General features: G+C 43.8%; 1 protein-coding gene across 2 annotated transcripts in view; it reads left to right on the top strand.

Moving 5' to 3' along the window:
• shq1 (SHQ1, H/ACA ribonucleoprotein assembly factor) overlaps positions 1–16338 on the top strand; it is a 31854-nt gene extending 15516 nt beyond the window's left edge. For both annotated transcript variants that reach the window (XM_046075757.1, XM_046075758.1), the window contains exons 10-12: positions 1030–1153; positions 6431–6551; positions 15126–16338. In XM_046075757.1, the coding sequence (XP_045931713.1) occupies positions 1030–1153; positions 6431–6551; positions 15126–15738 (858 nt within the window). In that variant the 3' untranslated portion in view covers positions 15739–16338. The remainder of the gene's footprint in view (positions 1–1029; positions 1154–6430; positions 6552–15125) is intronic.
• The last annotated feature ends 8709 nt before the right edge of the window (positions 16339–25047 follow it).

Raw genomic sequence — 25047 nt, 5'->3', positions numbered from 1 at the left:
AGTTGTTGGGCCATGCACACATGATCCCCACTTGTGAACAAATCACCCAAGTTGCATTTTATTGCTAATTATAAACAAGCCAGTGAGGCTGCTTGGAGTAGTTTAGTTACCTAGACCTTGACCACAGTTTGAGAGGTAGTACTCTTCCTGCTGTGGTGACAGTGGAGTAAAGAACAGTCTTCACCTGCCTGGCAGCCCTTTACTGCTCGTCAGTCAGTCAGCAACGCTGTCAGCTCCAATTGACAGGCCACCCCGCTCTCTGCCTCCCACTCCTCCTCCTCCTTCTCCTCTTTTCTTCACCCTGTGCTCTACAATAGATTCCTCTCTGTCTTTGACTGCCTGCCTGTCTGTGTGTTGTCTGCTTCCTCACTCTATTCTCCCTCTCTGCTGTCTCTTTTTTATTCGCTTACTGTCTATCTCTCTTGCCTCGCTTGTTCTCCTTCCCCCCCCTACCACCTCATCCCGCCCCCATCCCCTCCTCCCTCCATCTGCTGCATGTTTACTTGTCCTCAGTCGACTGCACTGGTATGACTGTGAGTTGTCCCCCCCGGAGCTGCAGACCTTATTTACACTCCTGCTAAACAAGCCCAAGGGAGAGCATGATCCCCAATGACACGCACTCGCAAGCTCGCAACACATCCTTAACAAGCCACAGAGAAAAGAAGACAAAGAAACACAGGATAAGAATCTCTGTTTCTGTCTCCAGGCTGTGTGTCCATTAGTGCAGAGAAAATCTGAGAGTGAAGGCAGTGATTAAAGAGAAGCAGCAATTAACAGGCCAGGCCCGCAGAGGTGTTTAAGAGTTGTGAGCCCCTATTTTGGCAGCTCTATAAATGAGGAGTTGTTAGGAGTAATTAGCACACCAGTGACTGCAGTGAACACCAATGGGAGCTGGTGTTTAACCTAAGAAAATCCACACCTTTTAATATCAGTTGCATCTTTGTGTCTATCTCCATTTCCTTCTCTTTTTAAATAAAATCAGTTTTTGTGCTGGATAGCTTTCTGAGTCTCATGTTCTCTGTTTTGCAGACGTACAGCTCCTTACAAGATGTCCTGGTGTCATTTGGACGGAGGGTTTTGTGCTACCCTCTGTACAGACACTTTGCCATGGCCTCTGCGGCTATTCGTGACACAACTAAGATTTTGCAGTCAGGTGAGTCCCCTAGAAGCACCACAACACCAAACCCCTACACACATTGTGACTGTAAGCTGCCAAAAAGCCTGACTGGCAGCATGCTTTTGTGGTTGATGGTTGAGCATAAAGAGCCTGCTGGACAGACACAAGCCCTTTTTACACAGAGATCCCGCAATACTGCTGTTAAGAAATTCCAAACAAAGCCGGCGTGATCCTGGCCCAGTGTGTGATTTTTAGATAGCATGCCGGCATATTTCCACTGCATTGTACAGCTCAACTCGACTCTACTTGCTTTGAGGTGCCTCTACTTCATTTTCCACTGCAGATGGTTGACATACCCCAGCTGATTGTTTGTACATTTTATACAGAACGGCGATGCTGAATAACTGTGCAACTATCCCAACTTGAACAAGTTGTGTAAAAGGGGCTACAGTGTTTGGAGAAAGGTGTTCATGAGCATAATACGGCTTGTGTTTGAAAGTAATATTCCTACAGCTAAGCGAGAGTGTGGCCTAGCTCCCACCTCCTCGGGGAGCAAAATGTGGATTAGTCAAGAACGGACTGTTGACTTTGATATCTCAAAGCCCAGAGTAATCTTTAAATCAAAAGCCCCCGCGGACAGATGAATCTCAGCAGTGTAAACACACTCAGGATGTGTGAGGGCTGAGATTATCCAGCTTGTGATGATTTTAACGCTGGCAAATGACAGTAAATTAAAGGCCTTTTAAGCTCCAGATTAGCATTTCCATGCCTCATTAAGTAGGAAGATGGGTTGATCAGGAGAGCCAGGGAAACAGCAGTTGGAGTCACTCTTTCTCCTCACCTTCTTTCTCTTACCTTTTTCTCCCATAACGAGATTTCTCATGTTCATCCCGAGCCTGGAAATTGTTCTGGCGCTTTCTGACAGCTCATACAACATCGTACTCTGGCTCTTCTTTCTCCAAAAACAGCCTAGTGAGATGAGGCTCTGTTTATTTGTGTCAATGTATTATGGGGGGAAAAAAGCAAATTATTTCACTATTATTTTTCAGAATCGCTCACGACTCATAACCTTCATTACTTGCAAGCATTAGGGAAGTCTGACTTTTAGGGCTTTTCCTTAATGAACTGTAACGCTACAGTAATTTGGCCTGGCGTGTGTCTGAGGGTGTGTTTCCTCCCAGCATTACTTTACACACTAATTAATTTGTCAGGATAAAGCAAATGGAAATGCATGCTCCATGTTTGAGGCACTTCATTTAAGTGGCTATGAAAGCAAACATTCATAGGTATTAGTAAAACAAACCCATTAATGTCAGCGCACAGGTTAAGGCCTCAGAGGAAATGTTATCTGGGGGTAAATATTTGAACAGCCCTCTGGCAGCGTTGCGAGTATTCTCAAGGATCTCCTCCACCTGCTCCCTAAGTGGCTGTAACTAGAGAGCTACTGGGCAGGGTACAGACGAGTGGAGAGGTCTGGAGTTAGCAAGTGTGGAGGAGGATCCCTGGGTCATGTTTCTGTTGTAACTGGACTGACAAGACAAGAAATGTCAGAAGTGGTCCCCTCTGTTACAGATCTATCCACCATGCATGTCTGCTGTCATTCCTTTGGGGAAATTCTGTGTGGGTCATGGAACGAAAAGTGTGGGATGTGCGGAAGTCCAATTTTAGGTCAAATAAGCACTCTGACCTAGTAAAGTAATGACATTTTATAACCAAGGTAGAGTGTGAACACTTCAGGTTGAGAGCACTGATGGTCTTTTTATATTTGGCCAGATGCATGGATTGTGTGTGAATCTGTGACAGAGGAAAAAAGGAAAAGACTGAATGAGAGGGAAAGTATGCTGATATTGATTGCTATACTGTACATTTCTTTAAACTAGATGCACCGAACTGCATTGAACTAGATTGTTATGTCAGTGGGCAGTTCTGTCCTGGCTCAATTGCCCTGGCAGATTAGAGCTGACACTGGATGAAGATATGCCTCTCCTGCCTTTCAAGCACATCATTGTCATCAGACACATCAGACAAATGTAGAACTCTTCCTGCTGCTTTTCCATATTTCTGAAAGCCTCTGTTATTGTTCTCAGAAACTGAAAAGTGAGAAGAGGGAATATACTACTATAAAAAAATACACATTTCTGGAGAGTACAATTATGGAGATCTCTTATATTATTTATATCATCAATGGAAGCACTAGCCCAGGCAGTAAGGCAGTCTTCAATCATTAAACCAATAAGAATATGTTCTACTCATTATCGCATTTCTCTCTTTGTAGATGATGTACTTTTATTTTTGTCTGAAGTGCTGCTGTCCTTCCCTGGTATACTTTGAAAAAGTTTAGCTTCCTTCAAGTTTCCAAACTCAACTGGACAAAACATATATTCTTTAGAAAAAACGGTGACAAAGAATTCTACTCAAACATGATGAGATATGGGTGGATTGTGTGGTTTACCCAGTTCCCTATCAGCCAGAATTTCAATAATTAAAATGAATGTTCCACCTTCAATAGATTTGTTACCCTTCCATATTATCTTTGTCCCTTCCCCCCAAATACTGAGAACATTTACATAAAATAATAATCTTAGTTCATATGGAAGTGCAAACATCCCAAAATGAAAATAAAAAACTTTACAGCAAGGGGGGAAGAGTCTGGAAATTTGGTGGTTCCTGATATCAATCTATACACTACACATTACATCTTCATCCATTATATAGCTGGTTCAGTGATGATAAATCTGTTCTATGACTTGGAGGAATGTATGATCCAATTATAGCACATATTGCAAATACAGTATTTGGTGCAAGAGTGGCATATGACACGTGTATCATGTTATGTATTTAATATTATACAGATTCCATGCACTCTTTGTTATGTATTGATTGTCAGTAAAATGTTTGATTATATTATGAATCTGTAAACCACAGAAACAATAGGCATGCAATATGCAAGGGAAAGTTTTTTTTAAAATTTTGACTTAATGTGACTTTGCTGCCTTTGCAGTTTTTGGAATCTCTACATTCTTTGTCCAGAAGACACAGCAGGCTTTGTTTTTGGTCCATTTCACACCCACCCCTACATCTATGCGAGCCTGCTCATTCAGCATGAAGGCATTACTGTTGGTTATGGACTGTTGTGCACATTTGGATCACACATACTTCCCCGCAAGGACAAGATAAATTATTAATTTATCTTAAAGGTTAAGGATGATTTTATTTTGTATCAAGGCAACTGTGGCTGCAGGGCAAATCATGTTTTGAGGGGCATTAGGGCAAACTGAGGGGGCACAGAGGCCATGACTATTCCTGCCCTGCTGCATTGGATCCCATGCTTAGATGAGAACTAAATGTTTGTTTAAGGTTTTCCTCACTGCGAGTGCACTGTTTATTTTGACTGGGCTAAATGATAGCTAAAATGATTTCCATATACATATTTCGAAGTGCAGGTGTCAACCATTAACCATGTCATATGCACTGAAACAAAAAGCTCCCACCATTTGATGAATGAACATGTTTGATAGTTTACTTACTTTAGCTGGCAAATTATGTGTTCAAATGTTTACTTTTCGGTAATTAATTGCATACTGCATCGCATGCTGAAAGATACAAGGAATATTAAACTTAAGACACAGTTGAAATTGACTCAAATCCAGATATTTTTATGTACATGTGTATATACAGTATGTATTAACACACTACTGTGTAGTGCTGTGTGGTTATAGTGGGTGTAAGCAAAACTCTGGGGTCCCCAAGGAGCACATATTTCCTCACCAGTATGTACTGCATGTGGTATCTAGCTGTGCAGAGAATTGCCGTTTTATGTCCCAAAGTTTTTGCCATGGAGGTGAATGGAATTTTGTTCATAGTGCTCAAAGCATCAAAACATTTACAAAAAGGAAAATTATCTTTGACTAGAGACATTTGTATTTAGCCTAAGGGGGCAATAAAGTTACCTCTCAAATTGTTTAGTTTTTTAGACTGTAATTATTAGTATTACAGTATCACAAGTTATTTGTTCAGCTATAGCATGTTTTGACTCCTAATTCTTAGAAATCCAAATTAAGCATAAGCCCAGTAGTGTCAAATTTGTCTGGGTGGGGCATTTCCAAAGTTTTGCGAAGGCCAAGTCAAACAGCAGGCGTCCATCAGCTAGTTTGTTGTTGTGTGTTATTGATCGAGGCAGCGGTAGACCAAAGAGATAAAATTACTGTTTTTGGCAAGGGAGTCTGGTGTCTTTAATGAGAGTGACATAGCAACTGTTTCTGGTTAAACAAAAATGATCTTACTCGTGGAAAAAACATCTATCTCTGTAAGGATCCTTTCCATCATGTTGTCAGACACTTAAAATAACAATCTGAGCCTGTCAGTGACAAAAACACACACTTTAGTGAACCTAGTTTGACGGGGCGCAGCGTGCCGCAAGGATTCCGTTGCAGCCTTGTTTTGGCGCTGCTGTGCGCTCTCTTTTGTTGCACTTAGTCACAATAGACAGAAAAACATGGCAAAATAAGGTCCCGGTCAAAACAATACTGAAATTACCCTTTAAGCTGTAAGTCAGATTGGTTGATAAATCTATACATTAATTAAATGATTGCAACATTACCCAAGAAAGCAAACAAGAAAAGCAACCAAACGTTATGGTTAGAAAGCTTTATTTTATTTCTATTCAAGACCAGACAGAATTTTTAGAGCAATATTTTGTTGAGCGCTGGACAACACAGGGCATTTTAAAGCTTTAACCTGTGCAGTTAAGTGGCTTTTATTGATTTTGGTGCTGTGCACGGTTGGAAAAACACTCCAGTTCACTACCTTGCTGGATTGATTTATTTATGTCTGTCAATTTTTAAATCTGGCCTTCAGGTTTGTCAGATCACAAGCAAAATGGATTCAGATTAGGACTATAATGATGCAAACAATAGCTGAATGGAGAGACTTGAACGGCTGTCAAGTGGAAAATCATTAAAAACATTCAGTGTTATTTTTGACACATCAAGGCAAACAGATTTCTAACAGAAACTCTGAGCAGAGCTGCCATTAAATTGACTGAATTAATACCAAAAATAGAGATGTCTTTGTCTCAGATGAACCACTTCTTAACCAGGAACCCTTCTTAAAGTGTATGGATCAAATTACTCTTCAGCTCACTCGGGATTTTCCTCTGACCCTGTACCTTGGCTTTTATGTATGGAACAACGGCTGCAAGCCTTTCGATGCATGCTGTGTCTGCCAGCAGCTGGAGTGCATTGTCATCCTTAGTACTGAGCGCAAATAACACTGTTTTTCCATTTGCCTGCCACGGTGTGTTCCTGTGCCCAGGGAAAGCCTGTGTCCTCAAATGCCTGCTGGATATTCACAAAGTCTTCAGAGAGAACGACCCGGCCTACATACTGAACGATCTGTACATCACAGACTACTGCATCTGGATCCAGAGGGTCAAGTAAGTTCACACTCCACACGCCTCAGATACCTTCATCTTCAGAGAATTACCTTCTGAGCCAAGGGAAGTGCCACTCAGCCCCTGTAATGCATCAGTGCTTTAAAGTATTGGACGAGTCATTTGTCACAGCAGGGCCAATTGAACGATCAAGCCAGCGAGAGGTGCAATTTCCCTTGTCTCCACTATCATGTGTCAAAAGCACCATCAGTAAGTCTTAGAAGAGCCAGCTGCACTCAGCACATTCTCTCTGCATGAAACTTTTAAGAGTGCACATGTGTGTGCTGGGGCTTCTCATGTTTTCCGTGGGTGTAGCCTTTCACTAGTATTGCCAACTAAACATGCACAATCTGCACTTTTTCTCCAAATGATATGGGTTTGATGGCTCTCTCCTCTTCCTCGTACATATTTCACAATTACTTACACATTTCAAATGTGAGCCTGCAAGCACATTACTCAGTAATGAGCTCTGTTTTACTCTTGGCCAGGGTTCAGCCAAGTGGTGTGCTCGTCTGGAAAAAGCCCAGATGAAAAATGTGTGCCTGATGTTGTAGGCTCTGCGCCCAGATGCAGACACGATAAAAGGTCTGAGGGGATTTAGTGCCCCCTCCTCCCATGTCCTCACATTCTCATTTCTACATTTTTCCAGCAGAAGTCTTGAAATTCTGCTCTTAAAAATGCTGCGGATGCCGGAATGGGTGGGAAAAAGGCTAGGTTTATGCTTGTGCACTTGTGCTTTTAAAAGCTCTCTATCTTGCTGTGTAGACACATGGAGCTTCTGAAGCCCTGTCAATTCAATGAAAAACTCAATCTGTCTCTTCCTAGCTGAGGGGCACCAGAGCAGCCCCCCCCCCAAACACACACTCTTTTCCTCCGCTGTACATTGGAACTAAATGTCAGCTTGACCTAACACGCTGACTCCTACTTCGCCTTGCATCGATCATTAAATGGATTAGCCGCTGCTCTCGTAGCACTGACGTGTGATTGAATTGTTACTTTTCCCTTTTCTGTTTCCTGCCAAGTAAAGCAAGTGATGTTTACAGGTTTTTTTTTTATCTTCTCAGATAAGCTGTCATGTTGTGAAAATGACATTTGGATTAGTAAAACCACTCCTGTCACCTCCAGCCACTTGAAAGAGCAACCAAGCATGCATTGCTTTTTGTTTCAGTATGGGTTGCTGGCTCCCCGCTCAATAGAAATTCCATACAATCTTCACTTGTGGTTTCTGAAACTATGTTCCCATGTTTGGAGCATAGTATTAGAAGGAGCCTGCAGTCAAATGCAGAGCAGCGAAGTAGAGCTACGCCTGTTCTCTAAGGTTTGAAACAATCGCAGTTTCCACAGACCAACCTCCGCTATCATACGTGCAGTCTGTTGTGGCAGCCCTTTTGTGTCGTCTGACAGGTTTTATGACGGATCGTGTAGGCATTGTTTTCTTCAGTGCAAGATATTCCCCCGCACAGGATTTGTCATCCTCCACTAAGTGAGTCATCTCTGGGAGCTGAGCGGTAAAATGAGATGTAATCTATACCCCTCCGGTGCAATCCCTGTATCTTGTCACTCCCCGCCGCCAACGAGGCAGACAAGATCAGCTGCGCATGATGGACATGGCGATTAATGGATGTTTGCTGGCTGGGGGGTTGATTTATTTAATCTCCTCGCTGTCCCACATGCATTTCTACTCTAAAGTTCCTCTGACTGCCGAGACATCGGCCTCAGATTTACAACCTCGTAAAGACTTCACCATGATTTAAGCCACAGGGTAGGCACTCCCTTTTACTCTCACACACACAGTCAGAGCAGAACCCTGGGCACTGAAATCACGAGTGCAAACTCAAAGCAAATTGCGCTTCACATTGTCTCAGTGATGTGAAAGTTTTCTTTTTTGTGCCGCCTTGGTCACCATACCAGAATTTAACACTCACTTCCTTTGTGGAAACTGTTTAAACTTCACCTTTACACACCCATCCAATCCCAATTATCTCCAAATTGTTGGCAGAGAGTATTATTCCAAATGGAGCAGCAGCCTCTCCAGCCCATTAGTTTCGGGGTCTTTCCCTTTTTATCAAAAAGCTTGGAGAGAGGCCAACGTAGATTCACGGCATCAAGCACAGACAAAGCTTATAAGCTTGGTGTAGTGTTACATTACCTCTGTTAAAAAGAAGGGCTAAAACTTCCTTTTTCAGCACTGGTTCACGTGCAACCACCCACCCTTATTAATTGGGTCAGTTAGATTGTAGCAGAAAAAAACATGGCAGCATACAAGTGATGTGCTCCAGGGTTAGTCTGAGAGGAGGGAAGTGAGCTGAGATTCCAGATGAAGTCATTGGTGGAAAGTGTTTTTTCTTCGTTTGCTTTGTGAAATCCATTTGAGACTTGTCTATAAAATGCGTGAATTGAACAATCAAATTTGCAAGGAATGTTTTAGGGATAAACTGAGTTGCACCATAACAGCTGAATTCAAATAATTGAGTTGAATGGTACATGGGTGTTGTTTTCACTAAAGTAGACCATCCGTTTTGCTTCTGGATTTCTGCATACTTTCTTCCTCAGCATTGTGTGCATGACAGTGGCTATTGGAGAGTGTCGGCAGCTCTGACTGTGCCCCCCCCCCCCCCCGCAGGGAAATGCATCTGGAGCTCCAACAACTGGGTATAACTCGAGGGCAACGAGGTCAAGCACGAGGTCAGCATGTCAGCAAAGACCTGCGGTCAAAAGTCTTGACAAAGTACACACCCCCACCCCTACCCCTGTTAAGCCTGACTGGTCAATTCACCTCTGTACACCTCTTTGTGTGATTGAGAAGCACAGGGCACTTCTCATCGGGTACTTGGGATAGGCATTTTCATTTTAATTGTGCTCGGGGGCTTTCCTGGAGAATTAACATTAGGTGTTGCAGGCTGTTTCTGTGGTGTGATGCTCCCTGTGTGGAAGAAATTGTCCTGTAGCCAAGCCTGGCAGCTTCCTGGTGTCCCCCCTCAAACACACATCTGATGTGACAGCCAGATGTTCGCTGGGAAGGACTTCCCTGGAACCACCAGGCAGTGTCACTGTCAAGCTGTCAAATGCCCATCTTGAAGTCTTTGAAACAGATAATGGAGCTGCTTTATCTGGTGTTAGCCTCAGCACTGAAGGAGATTCTAGAGGCCCCGCTGGGGAGAACAAAGACACAAATGTCTCTCAGCTAACAGGGATAAGGAGTACAGATTTCCTCCCAGCAGGAGGCCACTCCAGCTTTTTGTCTTGAGTACACAAGCTCATCTTAAACACAGACTTACACACTGTGTTTGCATAATTTCTTCAATCCTTGTTTGGAGTGTCCACTCCAGTTATTACAGTGGATTGTAGTGTAGGGATTTTTTCTGTCTTTTAAGCTTCAAAGACCTGCGCATCTAAACAGAAACTAAAGAACTGCTGCTAATATTGTAAATTCTTTCGCTTTATGAGAAATAAATGAAAAAAGTAAAGAGCTGAACATAGTTTGTAGTGAAGATCCCACATTCCCATCAGTAGCGAACTCAAGCCTGAACAATTGAGCTTTTCAAGCTGCAGTGTTAAAACAACAACTTTGAAATCCAAGCCTGAGGGCTTTGACATTTTTGAGCACAGACCAACCCAAAACCTGCAATGGTGAAGATAGTAAATGATTATAAACTTAAATGATGATTTGGGATATACAAGACGACCATGTCAGTTTTAGGCTTGTTAAGAATTCTCCTTATCCTCCACCAAACCCAAAATACCATTTTACTCAACAAGGGAAGAGTTGAGACCTGGGAACATGGCTGCATCAGGCCAGGAACACAAGGAGTCAGTCAGTAATAAAATAAGCAGCGCAAACATTTCTGTACGTTTAACAGACAATTAGACAATCAGTGCCCTCAGATCTCAGCTATGCAGTTGCTGAGTTAACGGTTATCATAACTCATAGGAATAGCTATGACAAACAAAATTCTCCATCAAAATGTCACACCTCATCAACAGATATTTATGATATATCAGCATTTTTACAGAACAATAAGTCTTTCATAGGCAGCTATAAGTCTGAACATGGCGTGTTAAATAAATACATCTGTGTTTCTCGTTTCTGCAATCGAAATGGCATCCAGTGCCTCGGACCGTTCCAGTATTCAGTCACACTGGCGGATCACATCTCCCACTGTCAGCTTTTATCCCCCTCAGCTAGTGAATGATGCATTTTGTGAGTTTCACTGAGGAAATCTGGTGCTCGTATTACACAGATTTATGCATCTGAAGACAAGCTTTATCTAGGATGTTTTGAAGAGCACAGACATGCTGAATGAGTTACCCTTTCAATGAACACGAGCCTGATGAAAGAAATGTCAGATTGTAATTTAGCTCGGCGCTGACACAGTCACCACACACACACCCCCACACACAGACACTCTTCTTTTCCCATTCCCATCCAAAGACATTGGCAGATGGAGGCGTCTTTGTCTCGCCAGAAGTTTTCCGACCTTGAAAAAGCCACCCCTCCTCAGTTTAATGAAGGCGAGCCACAACAGTGGTGTAGTAATGACTGGATTGTGTACAGCATTATCCCTCCCCCTCCTGGACAGAGCCTTTGTGTTCACCGCAGGCCGAGCTTCTCCCACCACAGAGCAAGGGAGGGGAGAGAAAACAAGCGCGCCTCCCCGATGCTAACTCAATAATGACTTCCCACGGGGGAAAGAGAATACGGGGCAGTCTTTGAAGTGGCTGGGCTGCAGGAGCCTCTTCTGCTCCAGCCTCGCTACAGGGAAGCTCTCACGTGGGTTTTTATAGAGCCTGGGACCTAAACAGGCTCCATACAGCCTGCACACACTCATCATCGGCCGCGGGTACATTAATGTCTTGATATCCTGTAGTCACTGTGGGAAAACGCTATTTGTCATTGTTAAAAATGTTGTGTAGGACTTGGGGATCTGTGCCCGTCTTTACTGACTCTCACACATGGAGACCACCAAATTGCTGGACTTGTTGTTCACACACCTCACTTCTTCAGACATCTTTAGTGTTTACATGATTGTGTATGGAGAGTAAGCATTGCTCACGCAAGACAAGGTATCTCCAGCGCCTGTCTAATAATTTATTATGCACAGGGATTTGGAAACTCAGCCATTGTGGTGCATTTATGTGCTACTGTATGAATTGGAAAATCATAATTGGAAAAAACAGAAGCTAAGCAGACTCATTTCCATGGTCGAGGGATGGCAATGTCGGCCGGTGGGTCCACCACTTTGGTTTAGACTAAAATATCGCAACAGCCGTTGGATGCATTGCCGTGACATTTGGTAGAGAATATCCATGGTGCCCAGAGAATGTGATGACTTTGTTGATCCCCATACCTTTTTCTTACAGCACCACCACAAGGTTGTCATTTGAGGTTGTGAGTGCAGTGTCTTGACAATTATCGGATGGATTACCATAAAATTTGGCACAAACAGAAAAAAAGGCATGTACATTGTGAAGAAGAACGTTTGGTGATCCCTGAACTTTTGATCTAGTGCCGTACTTTGGTTTTTGACTAAATATCTACAAAACTAATGACATTCCCATCAGCCTCAGCTGTACATTGTGTTTAGTGATAGGTTAGCAAAGCGCCCAAAACACAGCTTTGCCTAAGCGGGCATTCAGACCAAATCAGACTGTGATGTGAAAAACACTGCGTTGGTAGGGGCATGTTGCTTTAAGTACTGGTGAGACATGACAAGTCCAATTTTTAACTGCAGTGGTTTATACTCATACTTAATACAATTAAACTGGATTTTTACAAATCTGGAAAGTGATCACTGCAGCAATTATTTCATCTTATGCTGTGACAATTGCAAGGTAAACAGTTAAAAATATGGCCTTTCGCATTACAAAGTAATCCACCAGGAATGTGCTCTTGTGATAGGTCAACGCAGCGTCTTGCTCGATGAAATTGGGTTGCGTTGCCGGACACCGTACCCATACATACACACGATTCAACGATCAGTCATCTATAGACTTTCTGATTCAAATATGTGAATTGTTAGTTGGGGACACCCCCACTTTAAAAACAGGTTCAAAATATATATATTTTCATTGTTTAAAAAGACTAAATAAAACGCTGTGGTACTGAAGTGTAACTGTGTGGCCCACGGATGTGTTTTTAATTGGATCCGTAGAGAAAATATGAAGCTTTGGCTACACAAACAGTAGTTGTCAGTAGTATCAATTTACTGTTGGTTTTGGTCTTTTCAAGGAATTTGTTGACAATAAAGAAAATAACAAATATTACTGTATTAATTATTGTATTATTATTTATTGTTTCATGCAAGACTCACATTTACAGTTTCGTCCTCACAATGTACATTTTTATTCTGTCTTATGGGTTTTATTTGATAGGATTTTCAGATTTTGTGCCTGAGAATGTTGTGCATTGCAGCCCCACTCACAGCTCCATGACCGAAATCACAGGGGAAGATTTTTCAAGAATCTTTCTACGTTGGCAACTGGCAACTTGCCCAAGCATCTTTGCAGGAAAATCCTCTTTGGCTACTGTTTTCAAATTCTGCCACATTGTGACAGAGACAACTGCCAAAGCATTTTTTGATTAAGATGCATGTGAGAGGGGGCATTCTGTCTCTGCACACCTCCCACCCATCCCCAGTATCTCCCTTTATGTTTCTCAGTATACAGTGTGCATCCATATTATACAGCACAACTGTAAGATCTGTTATCACAGTCAGTCCTGAGGGCATAAATGAATACACAGCCCCTACATGCTGCTTCCATAAACACACTACTCAACAGAGTAGGGAACTCATTAGGGCTGCCCGGTAATGAGGAGCCATCCTGGTGCTCAGCAATGGGTTAATTGGGCCATAGAGGGCACCAGGAGTCCAGTGTGAAAATGTGAATGGCAGCGGAAGAGTAGTCCCACCACACACTCCCACACACCAGCACAGCTCGCAGACTTTATTCTGCCCTGAATGGAAGTAGTCTGAATGGCTGTAACCCACAGAGGTCACCTTGTAATCACCATGGCAATAGGGGCGGCACACACGCCCTAAGCGCACTGGGGGACGAATAGCAACCACTTAAGTTTTAAGTCAGCATGGCAGGCCTTCCCAGCGTGAATAATGTGCAGGCGGCGGCCTCCCAACAATCTGATGGCTTTACACAAATGGGGCCTTGTAGGAGGACATTCATCAGCAATAAAACACCTTCTCTCTCTTCAAGGAGTCCGTTGTGTCTTCTGGAGTAACGCAACTATAAAACTGAAGCTACTGGACAGCAGCATTGTTTAATATACTGCTTTATGGGGGCATTTTCTTAATCTTTGAAGACATTCAGCTGTGAGGCTGCAGCTCTGAGCCATTCTCTGTCCAGACCTTGTGCACAATTGCAGTCTGTTGGGCCATTCAGTGTTAACCTTCTGCAGGATTTATGCTCACAGTGTGCTCGTGTTTGTTCTGTTAGTTCCCTCTGCAGCCCGATTGTTGGGCAAAATATCCAGTTTAAAATTCAAATCAGACTGTAAGGATCTTTTTCTCTCTCTGGCATGCAATAAACACAAATGCATTCTTTAAAGTAGGGCTGGGCAATACAACAATAACAATTATCGCAGTATTATTTTTTTTCTCAATAAGAAATTTTTCAATAAATGTTTGATTTAATTCATTTGAATCACAAACAAATTAGCACTTAATTTTTCTATTACCACATTTATTTTGTTGAGTAAAAGGGACTGAAAAAAAGATTTTCCTTTACTTTTTTTGGTGGAAAAAAAGCCACTGTTTGGCATCAAGTGTTGGTCACGTTCTGACCACAAAGAATAGTTTAAAACCGCGAATAACCATCTCATTTCTTCAGCTTCCACTCAGGAGCAAAAATCAGCCTTTAAACTTGAAAGAAATGATGATTTGACATTTATCGTAGTGATAATAATCGATATCGAATGAAAACATTTTTTCATCATGATAGCCGTTACGGCCATATCTCTCAGCCTTACTTGAAAGTATTAAAATCGCATCCTGTGTGGCGTAAAAGGTTCCTCTGCTTGCTTTCATCCTCCGCAAACATCTCATTGTTACCACTCGCTGCCACCTCTCCTCTTTGCAGCCTCTAACTGTTGGCTTAGCCTTGGAGGAGGAGGGGTCTGCCTCTCTCTGTAATCCCTCTCAGTCTCTTATCACCTCTCGCAGGGAGAGCAGCGGTGGGGGAGGAGAAGCGCCCGGGCCCCATGTATCAGTGCCGCTCATCTCCCTACATTATTAAACATCCATATTTCCATATTTCATTGAACCCCCCCACGCCTCGGCAAATCGTGGTCTACTTAGCATTCAGATGAGAATGGGATATGGTTAATGGGTATTAGATTTGTAGATGGTTATCCTGCGGCTATGTCTTTAGTACGCAGAGCCAGTCGATCAGTCAGTCGTCGTGGCTCTCTCTCTCGGGTACCACTGATGAAGTTGTAGTTGGATGTCTGTTTTTGTTTTGTTTTTTCCCCCTCTTTGCGCAGCCATACACCAGGTTTATTGAGGAAAGTGAAACAACTTTTGGTTTTCCTAACTTGTCCCCCGTTCCCACTCTTCATCTTCACAGGTCCAAGAAGATGACAGCCTTGGTCGCGACATTAAACAAAGCCTCCCTGCGGAAAAAAGACTTGAAGCTGGATCTTGAGGAGCTAGAGGAGGCAGCGACAATGGTGGTAGAAGAAGAAGAGCAGGGACCTTCCGAGAGCGCTCCGATATCCCGCGATGACTGCAGCAGCTCTTGCAGCGGCAGCAGCAGCAGCAGCAGCAGCGACTCGTCTGATGAGAGTGAGGAATCTGAGGGAGGAGGAGGAGGAGAGATGTCTAAGGACAACCCTCCACAGCCCCATTCCACCTCCTCTGCCTCTCTCATCCCCCAGGAGCCCTCAAGCACACTCTGCTCAGCGGAGAGGAAAGTGGACGCACTCCCCTCAGCCACAGAAGGCTCCAGGCAGCTGATCCAGGAGCTAGGGGAACGGGTGGCAGAGGAGTTACAAATCTCTCAAGACTCCAGCTACAAAGCAGAGAGCAACTGTTCACAGCTGAACAGCGCTGCAGCAAAAACTGAAGTAACATCTGGGAGGAGCAGCAGTGGGACTTTGTTAGAGCCGAGCCCTCGCAGGAACCCTCTGCTCATCGTCCAAACACGGCAAGATCTTGATGAGAGTGACTTCATCTGCTGATAGAACATTTTGTGGAACCTGAAAGCCACTTACTGAATGAATTCTGAACTGTTAATACCTCGGTGTAAGTGATGAGAGAAAATGTGTTTAGTTTTTAATGATTTCACTTCTGTTTTTGGAATCTTCTTTTATTGCTTTTCTTTGTGATTCAAAGTTTTAGTGTTTAACCCTCCTCTAAAGGACCTTACTTGCCATAAAGAATTGTATTTTTTAAACCTCATTAAAATCCTGATTTCACAATTCAGTGGTTGTTTACTGAGCATGTGTATGCTTTTAGTTATTCCTTATTTTATTAGTTGGTAGAAGAAATAGATGCAGCCCACTCTTCTGTCTTGCCTCGTGTTATCGCGCTACTGCTGCTCTATCAAAGCTGCCTGCATGCTATACAAACATATTCTTAACAGCTAAAAAATACTGTTTTTTGTGGATTTTATGGGTAATTTCTGCTCTTCTTTAATCATTGGAAATAATTCAAGCTCATCACTGAAACTGAAATCTGCTAAAGTTCTCTACTACCATTGTATATTTCCATACTCATATTGACAAAAAACAGCCTGTATATCCACGTTGTGCTCCAATAAACAAACATTTGTCATTGTTCATTGTTGTATATCAGTCAGCCAAAGTGCCTGGCAGATTTACTTTTAGGGAGCTATTCTTTTCCTAATAGTAGGAAAAGTACTAACCCGTTCCCAAAGCCCCGGCATTGATTGAAGTGGAAAAGACTGCCGGCGCTAAACAGGGCTGCGGAGCACACAGGAGTGATTGATTCATCTGGCATGAATGGAGGAGCGCCGTCAACACAGCTCAATATCATTGGCCGCGTCTAGCAGGCGAGAGAAAACAAACAAGGAAGGAACATGTCAGGCAGATAGATGAGGGCTGCAAGCAAGGCTGCGGCATGGGAGACGTTTGTTTGAGAGATAAAAGCACCCCGCGGCCTGAGGCAGCCACGAGATGGAGGAGCAGAGGGCCGGCAGAGAAACTGACACTGGCCAGCTTAGGCATGGATATGTCCACATAAATTGGCAGTAGCAATATCCACCTACCCTGCAATAAAATGCATTTTAAATTGTGTCCCCTAAGTAGACTTAGACTGAGTAGCCTTGATATCTGTAATTGAGGAAGAAATTACCTGAATTAGCAGAACTTGTCAGGTTTTGTGATCCTAATGGCTCATAACGGGCTGAGGGAGTGATTGATCAAGCACTGCCGCAGTAAGGCCTCAGGCTTTTTCAAGGGGAATTTCATCCTACATGAATGAAGGCAGCTCAGCCAGCCACCGGTGATGATGGCTCCTTAGGTAGGCGCTGTCTGTAGTATTGTGTTACCAAGATGGATGGTGTTGTTAAGCACCTCCCAAGAAGAAACAACCTCCTCGCAACATCCCCATTGGGAGCGAGCGCCATCGTTGCTGTGACTGAGATGAGTTGCACCGTGAAAGTCGGCCCATTTTCAACCCCCTTCATTCTGGGGACACGAGTCGAGGGACTGCGCGGTCCCCGCAGGCAGTGATTCCCCCTCCCCGCTGGCTTTTCACATTGATTAAGTGACACCGGGCTCTGTTGCCGTTTTTCATTTTAAAGTGGCCTCCATATCCTCCCATTAGTGCACCCATCTCAGAGCCTGACTGAGGGATCTGCGGCCAAGCACGGCACTTCACTTGGTTCTTCTGCAATTAATACTCCGCACTAGCAGACATTTTTCAAGAGACTAGCCCATGGTTTAATGAAGGTAGCTGATAAATTATACAAGGCTGTAATTAATGTGATGTCTGTTCTCTATTTTGAGTTAGATTTGATAAATCAGCCACTTACTTGTGTAGTGAGCGTGCCCTTTGACCCCCAAGGGTCTAAGAAACTGGAGCAATGTGTTCAGGACTGATGTGTGCCACCGTGGTAATTAGCACAGTAACAACAGCACATGTCTAATAAGGTAAGACCGCTAAGGCTCAGGATAAATTTGCCTTTTATCAAGGTATGCATTGTTCACATACTTACCAGCACACTTTATGCGTACCTGGACAATTAAAAAGTAAAGTTGCTAGCTGGGGGGGGTTGATTGATTTTTTTATAAACAAATTCTTGTTGATTTTTCTCATACTTAAAATTACAAAGATTGTTGAGATTCACTGATTTTTTTTGATGACCTGTCCAGGGTGTATCCAGCCTTTCGCCCGATGTCAGCCCCCAGCGACCCTGTATGCAGGATAAGCGGTTGACGATGGATGGATTTGAACAGGTTTACAAGTTTATGCTTGTTGAATGGGTGTATTGATTAAATATTGGCTTTTTGCTCACTAAGGTTGATCAGTAATGAGCGTAGTTGTCATCAACTCCATGAAACTTCACTTCTTTTCCAGAGCTGCCTCTCTGCTCCGCTGACCATTGACTTTTCTCCAACTGTGTGTGTTTGTGTAGGAGCTCACAGAGAGCAGCACTTCTATGATTTCAACACAGAAATACTGTTCACAAGGTAACGCTGGCAAAATCACAGGAAAAATAGGGCTTGTTGAGATAGGATTTTAATGTGTTCAAGACGTAGGACACATACCTGACAACGCCACTGCTTCCAGCACACCTGTAGCGATGACAACATTGACACAGAAATGCTACTCTGGGGACTAGTTCCAGGGACCCTGCAATGATTTGAGATTTGGGGTGCTTGGACGCCCCGCAAATCTCTTTATTCCACGAACACGCTTTAGAAACGGTGTAAAACAAGCGATTTCCCCCTTTAAAAAATCGGAGCGTTCCTGTGCGTTCCCCGCCACTGCCACTCTCATATCTGTAAAGCTCACTGATTAAGAGAGTGTCCAGGAAGTTACTGCACCCTTCAAAGAAGTAGACTGGCACATAACCCCCCGTAAAACCACAGTCTGTCGTTTTTACTCTTCAGTTTTTGTACCGATCAAACAAACAGGATGAAACATTATTAGTAAGCTTTGGCAGATCTTTTTACCATTGGACAGAGTCAGGCTACCAGTTAACCTGTTTCAAGTCTTTATGCTAAGCTAAGCTAAACTAAGCTAAGCTAGCCATCTCCTGGCTGTGGCATCATATTTAACAGGCAGATATGAGTGAGGTATTGATCTTCCCAAACTAACTCTCAGCAAGCAGCAAGCAAATGTGATTTATTTATCTCCAACATATGGAATGATATCAAGAATGTCTGTAAAGCCAGGGCTTACTTGCATCTCACCATAAATTATTACGGTGAAAAACACCATAATATGGATAGCCCTTCTGGAATGCATAGTTAGCAATAAGTATATGAGACGATTCTCTTAAAATGCCATAGTTGTATGTATAGTCCAATGTGACACAGGGACTCATTTAAAACATTCAGCTTTTCTGTCTGTGAAGATTAAGTGAACCATTTGTCTCTTTCATATAAATATACTCTACTAACAGCAGAGCATTTACTGTGACCTTGCTTGCTCCAGTGTGAGTAGACATTTTAAAATGATCTCACTAATGTGATAGTGTACTCCCTCACTTTTTTTTGTTTTAAATGGCAAAGGCAGCAGCAAGGACAGTGTCGTCACTGCCCCCTCTGCCTGCGACAAACTGCCTCTGGTTGATTGTAATAGAAAACCCATTCTCCTCTCCCAATCCTGAGAGGCAAAGTGATGCGGGTGCTTGAAAAGATTAATAGCCCTCAAGAAGAAATGAATCAGGTGCTCTCCAGGGCCTGACCCCTCCAACGGGCGGGCAAATAGAAGTCCTTTTGTGCAGCCTTTCTCTTGCGGCTGTGTCGGCTGGTGTGGCTCGGCTTTCCCTTTTGTGGCCTTCGTACTGTGTCATGTCGCTCCAGACTTGGCCGCCGAAGAGACGAGGAGCGGCTCCGGCGCTCGCGAAAGAGAAGCAGGTGGCCGCTTCCTTCAGCTCATTCTTCGGGCTTTGTAGTCAGTCCTCTTGAAATGACTGGCGTATGGTAATGAGGGAATGAGTGCATGGGATGTGTCAGTGTCTCTCAGGCTGACAGTGCTGACAGGGAGGGATTATCTAAATGGGCTATTTTCATGCTCTTAATCACAAAGGAAACAGAGAAATGCCCCCTTTCCGCAGTGTGTGGGAGCGTGTATGTGTGGGTGGCTGTGTGTTGACAGCGCGGCATCCACTTGTCGTCTGTAGCGTTGCCTGGCTGATTCACTCTAATTGGTGTGAGCAATGTCCGTTAAATCACTCCCTAACTCTCAGTGGACATGTGCTATCAGGCAGCTTAATGCTGCAAATTGCCTCTGCCATGGAGCTGTGTGTGTGTGTGTGTGTGTGTGTGTGTGAGAGAGAGAGAGAGAGAGAGAGAGAGAAAGCATCGTTCTAGCACCTTGTTAAGTGTGTTGGGGTTGCAGGGATGTTGATAAGTGGGAAGGTAGAGGGGAGTCACCTGGAAGAGTAGCCACACCTTAGGCTTGCCTTCTTGAAATTGATTGTTTATTTAAATCAGTATGAATATTACTTAATTACTTAATTAATAAAAATTTGGCTATCAAGTTACAACCAACTTACCCATTGGACTTTAAGAGGTTTTTGTGCATCCAAAGAAACTTCTATAAAAGCCAGACCAGATGTCTAATTGAGACCTGCGTTTATCTGTCAAAACGTGTAGCCACACCAGGCTTTACAGTATACTCCTCCACTTAGTACATTACAATGCTACCCCTGAGGACCTGACAGCTGAGATACAGTGCAGCTTGTCAAAATTTCGCACTGGTAAACAACAGCACATTTTCTAATGAGCCTGCTTGCACATAGTGTTGTCTCGAGCCTCTTCTTCTCTTGTCCACAACAGTTGTTCCTTATCTGAGCCAGTCCACGCTCGAGCGTATGTCTCTGCGCTTTCCAAAAAAGCTCCGGTCTTATGTTTGTTTTCGCAGCTAAAACAGCTGTCAAACACGATTAATATTTCAGCGAGAGACCGTGCTGGAGGGAAACTCTAAGTGCTATGGGAGTTGGAAACAACAAACCGACACTGTTGCTTTGTGCCGTTCTCCCTCCTCGACTGCGTCTGCTGTGTGTATTCGCCTGCTCCTGCTTTGCTTTCATGGAACCGAGTGGCCCTTTTATGACTCCTTGAACAAAGCAGCGCCGGATGGAAATTAAAATGAACTGGGCAAAGCTCTTGTTGGTGTAAACAAGCTTTTGGTGTATCAATTCATTTCACGCTGCGGTAGTTTGTACTATAATCATGCTGACTTTGATCTTTTCTTTTCAGAGGCAAGCAGATCAGAGCTTCGTCAGGAGAGAAAGAGGGAAGTCGAACCTCTGAGGCAGTGCCTGTGTTTGCTCTGCCTTATGTCCACGGGACGCTGCCTTTTAGCCTTCAGGTCCACCTTACTACCCCTCTTGGCTCAGAGTAGAGCAGGCTGAGCCTCAGACTAATGATGCCTCACGGATGTTAGTATGTTGCAACCAGACAGTGAACAAAGGTTTCTCATGCTCATACTCCCCGAGCGCTCAGCAGACAAGCTCCCCTGACATTACCAACACAGGATCTTGACACAGATAAAAGCCTCTGCTTGAGCATAAACACAGAAACACACTCCTCTCCTTCTCTAAATTTTCTCTGCAGTGTCAGTTCTGGTGCTTCCATTGACTAGCGCTAAGCAAAACAAACACACAGGCTTTCCACCCTGATCGCAGCTGCTGGAGCAAAACACAACTTCATCCTGCCATGTTTCCTCCACGGCGGTAACCTCTGCAGCTTTCTTCACAGTTAGTCCACTGCACTTGCTTAAACCTGCTTTTTCTATTTCATGCACGGTCTCCCACACACTCCCCTCTCCCTCTCTCACTTCTTTCTTATCTTCGCCCAGCTAAAATTCACTCACATGCCAGATCTCTTTAATGTGGTGCCCGCCATCCCACCCAGTTGTGCAACGTTTCTAGCACCTCTCCTTCTTTTTCACCCTCACACACGTCACAAGAGTTGGCCTCCTATCATACCCCCTCACCAGCCCCCCGGGATGTGTTGCATGAAAGCAGATACCCACACATGTGTCGCTATGCCGATCCTGTCAGCATGTCACGGATCGGCCGCCTGCTGCGATTCAATCACTGTTCTCTGGCAGGGAGAGGTGTAGATTACATCTGCATGGTACGGAGCCGTGCCTCCCAGCTGACACGCAGCATCAGCCGAGAGGGTAAAAAATGGTGGCTTAGGGGGAGGCGAAGAAAATCATTGTCAGTGTAGCAGGCCTTTAAAAAGGTAGCTGTCTGAACTTCCTGCTCGCACTTTCTTTCTAGTTTCTTGGAAAGACTTCTGCTGCTTCTCATCAAAGAACCAGACTTGAGGCTAATGGAACGTTCCAGCAGGCATGTTAACGAGGAGTAAAAAGAGGAAAATCACTGAAGTGTCACTGAGTTTACAGAATGTGGGGCCTCAGCTCTGTCACAGACATCTGCCGTAACGTGACTCGCAGCTCAGTGGGTTTTCCTGACATCAGAGCAATGTAATATGTATGTTGTATGTTAATGCTGTGTCAAGCTGTGGAAACAGTGTCAGATCAGATAAGAACTGATAATGTGGAATAAAACTATCTGCAGGCAGCTGTGAGCTGAGTGACTCTGCACTTTCAAAAGAGAAAGGAAGCTATCTGATAACGAGCTTGCACTTGGAAAACTGTTGATAAGGTTGGCGGATCCATTTACTAGTACACAAGGAGGCTGTTTACCTCTGAACCTTGGCAGAGTGGCTGCTTTAACTGACCTTTATCCGGACCAAAAGGCACGGGATGATTATGGACGTGTGTGCTGAGTGGGGACTTTGATTTATCTGAAGGGAGCTACAAGATTTAGTCTGATATTATTTGACAGGTTGTTTGGATAGGTTTTTAGAAGTTTGAAATAGGAAGACATTTAAACAATTTTACAATACCTTGTATAGAGGCTTTGCTTCAGTGTGTGGTCATATTTCTCAGTACGTGAATAAAGCTAGGGTTGCTGATGTGAACGGTCACTGTCATTTACTGTAAAGGTGTTAGGACAATCACAGTCAGAGGGGCTGCGCCCGACAAGATTAGCAACTTTGCAAAACTGACAATCTGAAAGGCATACCCACTTCCCACAGTGACTGGCCTGCAGTGCTGAGATGAGAAAGTATTCTGTTTCTATTTTTTGTCACTTTTCGTGTGTACAACTAAGTGCAACATCTTGAATGCCTTTGCGGAGAGACTGTCTGAAAGTGTGTGCCAATATTGCCATTTGTAAGGTTTTGTGCATCTTGCCTCTCTCTATGATACCAGGCTTTTTACCCCACCTTTGATCATAGACATTTGGAACAGATATAAACACTTTTTCCTTGCCAACACGTTTTACAAACTACTTTGTGGGAAGCATACTGAACCCTTAAGTCAAGACAGACTTAAGGCCCATTTATACTCCTGCATAGGGTCTACGTGCGTACCTACGCTGGAGGCTACGCACGTAGCCATGCATTTATACTTGTGCGTAGGTGTGTCCTTCATGCTGCAATTACACCCCCAACCGCTAGTCGGCAGTAGCGCTACAGCGTCCACTGTGTTGACTTTTGCCGGCCGAGCAGGCTAACTTCCGGTTTAGCGCTACGCTAACATAAATGGGGGTAAAATTGTAAACGTGCAGCTGGTGTAGCCTTTTCAAATGTTACCGACCGAATGGATCACATTCAGATAGCGAGTCATTTCGCTCGGGTTGTGACGGTCACATATATTGATTCACTGTGTTACAGCTGCCGTTTTGGCCGCTAGTAAATGTTACTTCAAAGCGCGGGGTACTTCCCGTCGGCTCGGAGGCATTGCGAGGCTACCCAGCCGACCAATCACAGAGTTTACAGTCCGTGACTCGACATGTGGTTACATTTTTGAGGAGGTGTACGTTAGGCGACGGCGTAGGCTACGGGGCTACGCGGAGGTTTGATTTGACGCAGAAGTATAAATTGCACATTAGGAGTATCATTCAACTAAGGGGGCTTTCACACCTGAAAGTCCACACAAAGGTCCGAACCAAAGTTGTTTTGATACATTTTGATACGTTCTGTTAGTTTTGGTTTGGTTTCACACTGCAATTCTGTGACCGCACTAAACTTTATATGACACACTTGCATCCTGTCGTCATCATCTATGTGGGCAGCGTCTCCCTCTACTTGACATTGATTTGTTTATTAAACAGCGGGTATCTTTGACAAGAATTAATGACTTAAAAATGAGCATATGCAAATTTGCCACAACTATATTGTTATTATTATGGCATTACTACCTGCAGCACCAACTATACTGAAGGCTAGTCGCAATTAAACGTCCTCGTGTGAACATTATAACGTCGCCGACAGGACAGGAGGAGAAGACCCCAAGCAATCCTTCTGCACCTCCGTTTGAGGAGAGACCAAAGAGATGGTTGGCAGTGTGCTTCTATAGTGGCCCTCTGTTTGAAAAGATGAGCTGTCACGGGAGATTTATAATTGTGTCCTTATTTCAGTGCATTTACCCGTGCATTTGTTTGTTTCCGGTTTATATGGCAAACGGCAAACTTCCTGTAAATGGTCTGAAAGTCCGAACCATGGTTCAGTTTGATCGAGGCTACCTCTTTTCGTCGGACCAAATTTTGTCTGTTTGGTCCAGACCGTGGTCCGGGGGAGGTTTCTGTATTTTTGGTTCGGAGCAAACTGAAAAGTCCGAAAGTCCGGACCAAACAAGGTAGGTGTGAAAGCCCCCTAAGTAAATGATGCTTGATTCAAAAAATCATGTCCAACAGACTGAATGAAGCAGACAACATTAGCAGTTTGTGAACACTAGACCAAAACTGGTCACAGCATCGACTTGGAGTGACATTAAAGTCATTAAATTCCATGGCCAAACACCATCCTTGAACAGAGACAGAGGTTATGATTTCCTTCCAAATAGGACCACTTGTTAACACGCGACCGAAGTTCCTCACTGAGGTGGAGGAACCAAAGATCCTAATTTATGTCACGTAATGACAACTAAGCCAGCTCAATTTGCTGAATGAAGACCAGAAGATGAGCGCTTCAAAGGGCACTGAGTGGACATTTGAGCCCAGTGACCAAGAATTCAGTTACATCCTCAAATAACTCCCTTGATTTGAATGAGAAACTTGCCTTTATTTCATCCCAGATTTTTTCATACATCTGTTAGCCTGATCCAGCCCGTCTTCTGATCTCAAGAGGATGACGGGAGAGCTGGATTTGCAGAGCTAAAAACGAGTGTTCCTCTTTAATATAACCTAGCCATGAGTGTGTAACCCTAATGTGCACTAATCTCTTCTACACAAAAATCAATGAGGCACACATCCACCCACACAACCTTCATCT

The sequence above is a fragment of the Micropterus dolomieu genome, linkage group LG18, assembly GCF_021292245.1.
Source record: "Micropterus dolomieu isolate WLL.071019.BEF.003 ecotype Adirondacks linkage group LG18, ASM2129224v1, whole genome shotgun sequence".
NCBI classification, from domain to species: Eukaryota; Metazoa; Chordata; class Actinopteri; order Centrarchiformes; family Centrarchidae; genus Micropterus; species Micropterus dolomieu.
This window is presented reverse-complemented; position numbering and strand designations above follow the sequence as displayed.